The 9,715-nt window shown below is 40.1% G+C and overlaps 1 protein-coding gene across 1 annotated transcript; it reads left to right on the forward strand.

Moving 5' to 3' along the window:
* Positions 1-1,781: 1,781 nt before the first annotated feature.
* Positions 1,782-8,695, forward strand: thap12a (THAP domain containing 12a). Its single transcript, XM_080435219.1, has 5 exons — positions 1,782-1,997; positions 3,748-3,868; positions 5,794-5,886; positions 5,975-6,008; positions 6,506-8,695. The coding sequence occupies exons 1-5, from the start codon at positions 1,912-1,914 to the stop codon at positions 8,335-8,337; spliced, it is 2,166 nt and encodes a 721-aa protein (XP_080291345.1). The 5' UTR covers positions 1,782-1,911; the 3' UTR covers positions 8,338-8,695.
* Positions 8,696-9,715: the final 1,020 nt, after the last annotated feature.

Consider the following 9,715-nt stretch of genomic DNA (forward strand, 5'->3'; position numbering starts at 1 on the left):
AGTGTTGTTTTGTCTCTAAACACACATAGATAGATGGCAAACTCAAAGGAGAGATCCACAGATGCTTGTATTGTTTGGCTTTATGTATGTTGTTTGATTGAATGATTGATTGAATACTTAATGAGTCAGAAATGTAAACAGCACGACATACAGTCAGACATTTAGGCAAAGAGGATAACCTGGGGTCCTGGGGACTTGTTTCCATTGTGGTCCTATATTCAATTCATCAACATAGCATAAGTATAAAGAAAACATCACATGGATGCACCTGGGACGTATCATCAGTGTTGTAGCCTGGGGTCATTGGGTGTTTCGGGTCTCGCAACAACATACACCCTCGCCCAGGTGACCCAGCCGGGGTTGATCAAGCCCCGACTTACGTCCCAGTAGCTACCCACGGTCAGTCCTCTTAGGGAAAGACAGGGCCACTCAGTCCGTTTCTCCAGAACTCTGCCGGGACCGGGGGAGGCTCTGGCACGTGGAGGGACTAGGCTCTGTGGGTTGTCTCCTGGCCGGGCTCCTCCTTCGTCTCACCAAGTCCAGGACCTGAGCGCTGCACCAGACTCCCCCCGATCCAAACATTTCCTTCTGGTGTGATGGTTTCTTGGGCCGTGGTGGTACTGCAGGCTCCACTTGCGGCTTGCTTGAATGGCCCTCCTAAAGGCCTCACCCGCTCACCGTGGATTTGTTGGGCTTCTTCATCACGGAAGACACAGGCTGGGGCCTTATTGTGTTAAAAAACAACACAATAATACATATCATCAATAAATACAAAACACTTATGTACAAAGGAGAAAAATGTAACTTAACTATCTCGACAGTCCACACACAACATCAACAAAGCTTAGTGTAAGTACTGACAAAATAAGTGATTGGTATCTCTTCAGGACAAGGTCACATGCCTACAAACACAGTGTGTGGCCCCATGGTATGGCCACATTGCAGGCACTGACATTCTTGTAGCCTAAAGAGAGCCTCCTCAACAGTGTGGGCAAAATAAAACAAAATATCACAATAAAGAAGCTGAAATCCTGGAATCTATCCAATTTATAAATAAATACATAAACATACAAACAAATCTGTAAAAATCATTAACATATACCACAGACACCAGAGATCAAGAGATGAGCCTGTTGTGTTATGTATTGTATTTATATCATTATTTATTATCAGTTGACTACTTGGAAACTTTTGCCCGGGCTTGTTTCTGAAGAATGAATGTCTTTCGCAAAGGATTGTGGGAAAGGGGAAGGGAGGGGACACAGTCAGAAGCGCGAACGTTCCAGTGTTGCCATGTCCGCTTGTAAATATTGGTAGTTGCGGATTGCGTTTTTTTGGACTTGTTTCTTATTTTAGGCTTTGATTGATTGAATACTTTATTTAGAAGCTTGCAGAGAAAAAGCACATGAAAGTACGGGCTTGCTTACTAAATGTTGTTTAAAACAGTGTTTTTCAAACATTTTTCTCGTCAAGGGCCCCAAAAGTAATTGTCCACGGACCCCCGCCACCCCCATTTATACTTATTTTGTGACCCCTGTTAACAGATTAGTGTTAAACTTTTTCACCTTTAACAAATATTTTTTTGAAAATAGCAGATCTACAAGCTCACAACGCGTCGCATCGCGACGCGTTGTGAGCTTGTAGATCAGCTATTTTCAAATATCCGACGCTCATGTGGCCTAGCCACTTCTTTTGGGCTTGTTTTCATAGACCTGGTTGCTTGTTTCTCTCGCTAAACTTGGCAACACTGCAGCGCGCGCGTTCTCTCTTGCAGTTGCAACTTGCATGGCATCATGCTGCATTGTTGTTGATGTTGTGTGTGGACTGTGGGAGAATAGAGATAGTTAAGTTACATTTAGCAGCCAACGTTATTATCAGTCGCTTCTTGCGTTTTCCATTGAGTGGTGAAAGATGCAGAATCACTGCGCGGTGTTGAACTGCTCTAGTGGTAAATCCAGCGACCAGCCTCTCTTCAGGTTCCCAAAGGACGCTGAAAGGTAATGCTGCTAGCATAGCCTTGTTAGCATCATGTGTTCCTACCAGATCCTCAGTGTAGTTCATTTAACCCTGAGAAGAATCTACAAATGTAACTACAATTTGGTTGCATTTGCACAGTGGTGTAAACTGTAAAGTAACTTAGTACATGTACTCAAGTACCATTTTGAAGTGTTTTTACTTTCCTGGAGTATTTCCATTTTTCAGTACTTTTGCTTCTACTCCTCTACATCTCAGAGGCAAATATTGTACTACAATTATATGAAAAGTTGAGTTACTTTGTAAATTTTGATTATTTTTACAAAACATACATAACCCACTAATCCACAGCCCTATATACATTTCGGCCATTTGAAAATAGCCGGTTTACAAGTCGCATTGTAGATCTGCTTTTTTCAAAAGATTTGTATACATTTGAAAACTTGTGTCTGATAGAAATGTTCTACCTTTGGTACTTTAAGTACATTTTGATACCAATCATGCTTTGGTTACAAATGGATAAAGGAACACTGAGAATCTTACTGTGTAGCCTACTGTAGGCTATTAGTACTTTATGTGAATGAAATGAATCGGAGGGGACTAGTTCAAAGTCCATCACAGAACGTTCCTTTTTAAAGCAGTGATTCTCAAAGTGTCATCCCCGGACCCTCAGGGGTCCACAACAAAATGAGTTTAATTTCACAAGGCTAGTTACAATTATTGCAGTGGCTAGTAGTGGTGTAAAGTAACTAAGTACATTTACTCAAGTAGTACTGTACTTTAGTACAATTTGTTGGTATTTTTACTTTACTGGAGTATGTCCAATATTCAATACTTTTACTTCTACTCCACTACATCTCAAAGGCAAATATTGTACTTTTACTCCACTATTATTTGAAAACGTTAGCTACTTTGCAGGTATAAATTATTATATTATATACGTACATTAACCACTTGAGCCCTATTTTATACATAGGCCAAGGGTATTTGAAAATAGCAGATCTACAAGCTCACAAAGCCTCGCACCGTGAGCTTGTAGATCAGCTATTTTCAAACATTTTAGTACTTTTGCTTTTTGTACTTAAAGTATATTTTGATGCCAATACTTTTGTACTTTTACTCAAGTAACATTTTGAACAGAGGGCTTTTACTAGTTGTAGCAGAGTATTTCTACATTTTGGTATTGCTACTTTTACTTAAATAAAATATCTGAGTACTTCTTTCACCACTGGTGGCTAGTAGTTAGTCTCGCATAGCCAGCAGAACCTTCACAGCGCCGCCTACTCCGCCCGAGGAGGCGATGTCTCACTTTAAACAGTATGAGCCTGTGTGTTGGGCACAAATGGGGTATTTATGTATTTCAGACAGTCATCCTCTGAGAATACTACAACTTCTTCTAAGTCATTTGACTTGTATCAAGGGAAGGACCGTTAATGGCTGAGAGTATGTCATATATTCTTGAGGGGTTTCATCCCCAGAATCTCATCTAGAATAGATTTCCTGTGGCATCTGTTGAAATTGGGATGTTTTATTATGAATGAAGTTAGGAATTTGTAAAATGTAAAGAGTCTAAAGTAATATATTGGTCTTTAATAATGTGTTGGGTGCTCCCAGGTCTTATTCAATGTACAATTTAAAACATCAGGGACCAACTGCATGTTGTGTATTATGTTACCTTATTTGGGTCAATTAATGTTATTACCTGGACATTATGAAAATTCAATATGGCATTAATCTCCTTTTTTCAAATTTCATTTGATTTCCCTTAATTAGATGCCGGAAGTGGGCTGAAAAATGCCATCGCAAGGATCTTGAGGACAAATCACCTGACCACTTGTACAGATACTACAGGCTTTGTGCAAAGCACTTTGAAACATCTTCAGTTGAGAATAATGTAAGTAATGTATTATAGAGACAAACTTTTTTTTTACACTGAAGAAGAGTTTGCAGACTTTGCACATTAAAATGTGATGTGGTCAAATAGTCTACATCTAGGATCTCCTAATAGTTTTGCACCATGGACCACTTCCCTGTAGTCAATATTTCTGGACCACCGGTGCTGGGGTGGGGTGTGTAAATTGCTTGTTAACCATTGCTGTTTCTGAATAGACAGGGGTTCCTTACAATGCAGCTGTTAAAGCTGCACTAGGCACATCATTATTATTATTATTATTATTATATTTTGTTAGGCATAGACTAATAATAAATAACCAGTAATGGTAAGTTCAATAATCAGTGATAATAGAATATTAATTTAATATTATGAATAACCAGACAGTAACCATCCTTCGTCCCTAAGCCTCTTCCTCACATACGCAGATGCAGAAACCAAAATAACAGCCCTTGTAGATCGGCCCTGTTCACCAGGCAACCCCGTTGTATGACGAAGCATAAGTCAGACATTACTGCTGCTGCAGCTCTCCTGCCCGGGATGGTGGAGCCCCTGTAGGCAAGACAGCAGACGTCAGGACTAAATATAGAACGCAGTTTGTTGACTCGGGGGGGATTGTTTTGTTTGCAGGCATATAAAAAAGATCACTTGGGACCCCTCCAGCATTCATTTACCACCAGTCTTAATTTTAAATCTGTGAGTGTAAAGATGTAACCTTTTAGGGTCCATTTTTACACATATAAATGGAAGCCCTTTCTTTTCACCAATATAACTGTATGGGAAAGCCGTGAAGTCCCAGACTCTGCGCAAAGCCAAACAAGTTTGCTGTTTGGTGAGCTGTAATAATAGGTTTAGTATACTGTTTGGGTAGAAGAAGAGGAAGGACGCTGGTGGTTTAGGTGCCTGTGTGGCCGATATCACGGCATAGAGAGACGATCAGCTCAGACGAGCAGCCGTGCATTTGTGTACAGTCGTGATTGGACAGCTGATAAAGAGCAGTCTATGTCCAGCGACAAGTATGCAATCACATTTTGGTCATTTTTCCTAGGGTTTAATGTTAATAGGCGGTCCGTCCCTATTTGCTGCCTATTTTTTTAAAGGCGCAATGCTACCTAAAGCAATTGTTGTGACTTTGTACTGGCATTGTGCTGCTGAGGCTTAGCTCAGGTTTTTTCCCCCGTTGAAAAAGCCTGTCTGCAGCGAATGCACATTACGCCCTGTGGACAAAATTATTGCCAGACAGAACTAATCAATCCGGTCACTACCAGGCTTGGTGAGGTCTGAGCCAATGACAGATGCTTAATTATTTTCGGAAGGTGGGCTGAGGGCCCTGGAAGAAAATTGATTTATTTCCAAAGCATTTAAATTTTATTAGCTGTCTGAATATAATGAAGAATATAATAATAATTTTAAAAACATTTAACGCAAAGATAAATACCTAGTGCAACTTTAAGTTGGCTACTGATATACTGTCCGTTTTCAACTACTGAGCCATAGCAACTCGGCTAGAGCGGGGAAAATGATTGTTGTCAATATAATGGTTCGCAGTTCACCAACCCCATGTCTGCATCACCAGCAGACTCACAACACAAGCTGTATTGTATTAGCTTTCATTGGCTGAATGGAGATTAAAATGTATTCTACAGGCAGGTACACGCAATGTGTTCACATTCCAAGTATAAATGAGGCATGCATGCATGATTCTGATATGTCATCAAGGTCACAGAATACATTTCTATGATACACCAAGGGCTATGGGACACATTATGTCTGAAACATTTGGTAAAGTATGATCCCAGACAAAAACAACTCCATCCTTTAGGAGCTGGAATACCTGCTGGACTTATTGGCAGAAAATAAAGTAGGCTTATATAGGAATGTGAGGTGATATTTTGGAGTCTTATGAGCTTACTGGTTTATGTTGTCAGGATCCTCACAATATCATGCTGAAGGATGATGCCATACCAACCATCTTTGATGTGGCAAGCCAACCACAACAGCAGAAGCAGAGTAAAGAGACGGTAGGGAAAACAAGCATGTGCATCATGAAGTTATTATTTTCTTTTAATTATATATCTTTTAAATGTTTTCTCTCCTCTTTTTTGCTAGACTGAAGGTGAGATGGATAATAAAGTGAAGAAAAGTAAGTAGTAAATTTACGCTAGTGTAAATTAATGATAGTACTACTACTATTGTTATCACCAGTGAATTTATTCACAACCTTGATATTTGCCAGATTGTAGGTTTTAGATCTGTATTTAAAAAGAAAATGCGTACATTCAAAGTAGGGCTGGGTGGGTATGGACAATCAAATATCGCAATGCTTTTGACCAATACCGATATATTGACCATATTGTGACGAATAATATAAATTGTTACCTTTATCAATGATAATTTTGCTTAATACCAGGAAAAGACAACACTCACGATATTTCCATATCCAAAATCCCAGACGATATCTAGTCTCATATTACGATATTGATATAATATCAATACATTGCCCAGCCCTAATGCAAAGGAGTCATTGTTAACACCCCCATTATGAAATGCATACACTATTATTATCAGATTTTGAATTGATGTCCTACTTTCATTGCTGTTAGAAGAAAATTATTACAATGATTTATTTTTCCCTCGTAGAAAACACAAAGGCCCGAAAAGTGACAAAGAAAGATGATGCTCAGACACCTACAGAGGAGGAGGTCTATAAACAGTGTATCAGGTCTTTATTTGAAGCTCTTGTACTGTTGGGGGAGCAAAACATTCCTTTAAAGGGACCTGCTGAAACACCTTCAACACAGGAGAACCTTGTTTCAAGCAACTTTCAGGCATTGCTAGAATACCGCATGAATGCTGGGGATGAAGCCCTACAAAAGATGTCTAATGCAGACCCTTTAAACAAAGAATGCTGCACCCCTACGCAGCTGAACCAATTGATCGAAGTGTGTGAGAAAAGCATTCGTGATGACATCTTGGAGGAAGTTAGGAAAAATGTATTTTTCTCATTGATAACCGATGATTTGGTTAAGATCTCTGGGGAATGGCACCTGCCTGTGTTTGTGCGTTATGTGGACCAAGGTAATTGCCAGCAGGAAAGGTTTGTTGGATTCTTGCCCTTTGAGGGAGATGGAGAGGCTCTGACGGAGAGACTGTTGTCTGATCTACCTGACAAATGGGGGTTGAATATGGAACACTGCAGAGGTCAGGCTCATTCCTACTCTGGCAGACATTTTGGCAAAATTAAAGCGTTTGCCACCAAACTGACAGAAAAATACCCAATGGCAGTACTTACACAAAGATCCACTTGTTCCTTGAATACTGCATTGGCCAGTGGCATGGCTTCACCAGCAGTACAGCTTGTCTTGTCCACTTTTAAGAAAATTGAGTCATTTTTCAGTCACTCCCCTTCCCTACAATTAGAGTTGGAGCATGCCATCGCAATTTTCTACCAGGACAAGGCAGAGAAAGCTAATGAACTTAAAGAGATCTGTCGCACTAGCTGGACCACAAGGCATGATGCCTTTGAAGTGGCAGTCGACATTATAGAGTCGATACTCCTCTGTGTGGATAGTGTGCATGATAACGAAGACATGAGATGGAGTGACCAAGTCACACATGATGCGTTGGAGATCTCAAAGGCGCTAGCTGATTTTGAGTTTGTCATGGCCTTGATCGTGCTAAAGAACATTATGTCACTTACACAGGCCTTTTCGAAAAATTTGCAAAACAAAGCAACAGATGTTTATTTTGCAGCAAACAGTTTGCAAGCTGTACTGCAGTCATTGGCCGAAGTGTCTGACAACATTGATGTGTATCATGAATTCTGGTATGATGAAGCCATTAACCTAGCGACTGCAATGGAGATCACTGTCAAGGTTCCGAGGTCATTCTTGAGAAAGCATCTGTCACAAAGCGGTGCTGTGATCCAGCCACAGAGCTACTACAAGGAATACCTTTCCATTGCTGTGGTGAACCATGTTGTTAGAGAATTAAAGGATCTCTTCTGTGAGAATCACCTTAAGGCTCTGAGGTGTCTTTTGCTCATCCCTGCTGTTGTGGGGCAGAGAAAGTCTTTCAAGTCCGAGTGCGAAACAGAAATAAAAATTTATGAAAATGACATCCCTAATGCAGGCACTCTCCCTGCCGAGCTGCACTGCTGGTGGGTTAAATGGGGGCACAAAGGCAAGGAGGACACCCTGTCGTCCACTCTCAGTGAAACACTAAAGCTGTCCGACATTAAGTTCTTCCCCAACATGCTTGCAGTCCTTAGGGTGGTTGGCACCCTACCAATCTTTAATCTTGAAAGCAGCTACGATGTGGCCTACAGGCGCTTCAAACTATACGTGGAGAACACTCCAGAAATCTACAGATTAAAGGGCCTTTCTCTTTTGAATGTAAACTGTGATGCTAGACATGACCTGGACTCTATGGTTGAGACTTACGTGAAAACATTCCCTAAGGAGAAGGTGTAGTTGGCCTTAATCACTTGTTCCCTGAAATAATAGCTCAGACAGTGTTTTTTTTTGTTTGTTGCTGTTTCTACAGCATTGTTGATAGATATATCTAAACAATTTGATTCATGTGTTGTTTTAATTGTCCTTTTGAGGTAAACGTTAATTGAAAAAAGAGAAAACATTCCAGCTCTCACTTTTATCATTGTCTTTTGTAGTATGTTTTTCACTTTTTGATTTGACAGTGTAACAGTTGTAAAGGATCCATCAAAATGATCTGATTCATTCATGTGCAGTTTTAATTGTGCTTTTGTGGTAATAAATCTGTATTTGTTTTTGTAAAAGAGCTACCAAACTGGAGATGTGAATCATTAAACATTCATTCAACATAATTTTGTTTGAAGCCTATTGTCATCTTTGAAGTGGTCTCAGAAGCCTCTCAAGAATCCTCCTATAATTTGACAAACCTCTGTAGTGCGTGGTGTAGTGGTGTCCTCCTATAATTTGACAAACCTCTGTAGTGCTTGGTGTAGTGGTGAGGCCAAAATTGGTTCTGCCCGGTTCTCCTCAGTGGCTGGAGCAATTGATCTGAATTTGCACAGAGCCATTCACCAGTACCATGTGCACCTAACAGCGAAGCCCGTTTTTCGATTTCACGCAATCTCAGCTGTTTATTAACGCTTTTGTGTTCGCTGGCTCCCTGGTTGCCAGATCATGTGCGCATATCCCCCCACGGGTATGGTCTAGTCTTAGTAATTAAGCAAACTAGTGGAATTGGATCTGCTTCAGACTCCCCTAGCCACATTATTAGCATGTAGAGACTATTATGGATTTATTTGGGGACTTTTTAAGTGTTATTGTTTGACATCAGCACTTTGTGTTCAAATTATAGTATAAAAAGTAAATATGGAAAATAAATTGAATTTCCATCTCAAGCCCAACTGGGGTCAGTATAAAATGCAACACATGCTGACAAATTGTTTTTGAAAGCAGAGATGGGTAAGAAATTGTGATTCCTGGGTTCAGGTTGCACACTCCATAGGGTTAATTTAACTGGGATTAACTCTGTATACAAATGCCACCAAATGCACCATTTGTTACTGGGAATTTACACTGTACAGCCTCCACTAAAAATACAGAAGTTTGAGTTTAATTTAGTGTAAAACCCCAACCTTACTTTATGATGGACTAAGTAAATGGAATACCTTTCTTGCAATAAAGCTTAGGCAGTCACTGCCGACAATTAACATACAAATCTGAGAACGTATTCAAACCTAAGCCTAATTGTATATTTGACCATGCACTGACGGGTAGAAAATATGTAACCGTTCACTTTTATAGTAAAATAATTCCAGAACACATGCTGGTGAGGGTGTGTGAGAAGTGGGCTAAACCAGTG

The sequence above is a fragment of the Gymnoscopelus braueri genome, assembly GCF_963280865.1.
Source record: "Gymnoscopelus braueri genome assembly, chromosome: 8".
Lineage (NCBI taxonomy): Eukaryota > Metazoa > Chordata > Actinopteri > Myctophiformes > Myctophidae > Gymnoscopelus > Gymnoscopelus braueri.

What these genes read in the sequence shown, in the direction of transcription:
- thap12a (XM_080435219.1), top strand. Translation starts at nt 1,912, where the DNA reads ATGCAGAATCACTGCGCGGTGTTGAACTGCTCTAGTGGTAAATCCAGC. An exon ending in CATCTTCAGTTGAGAATAAT is followed by an intron (nt 3,869 to 5,793) that starts GTAAGTAATGTA and finishes TTATGTTGTCAG; the next exon opens with GATCCTCACAATATCATGCT. An exon ending in AGAAGCAGAGTAAAGAGACG is followed by an intron (nt 5,887 to 5,974) that starts GTAGGGAAAACA and finishes CTTTTTTGCTAG; the next exon opens with ACTGAAGGTGAGATGGATAA.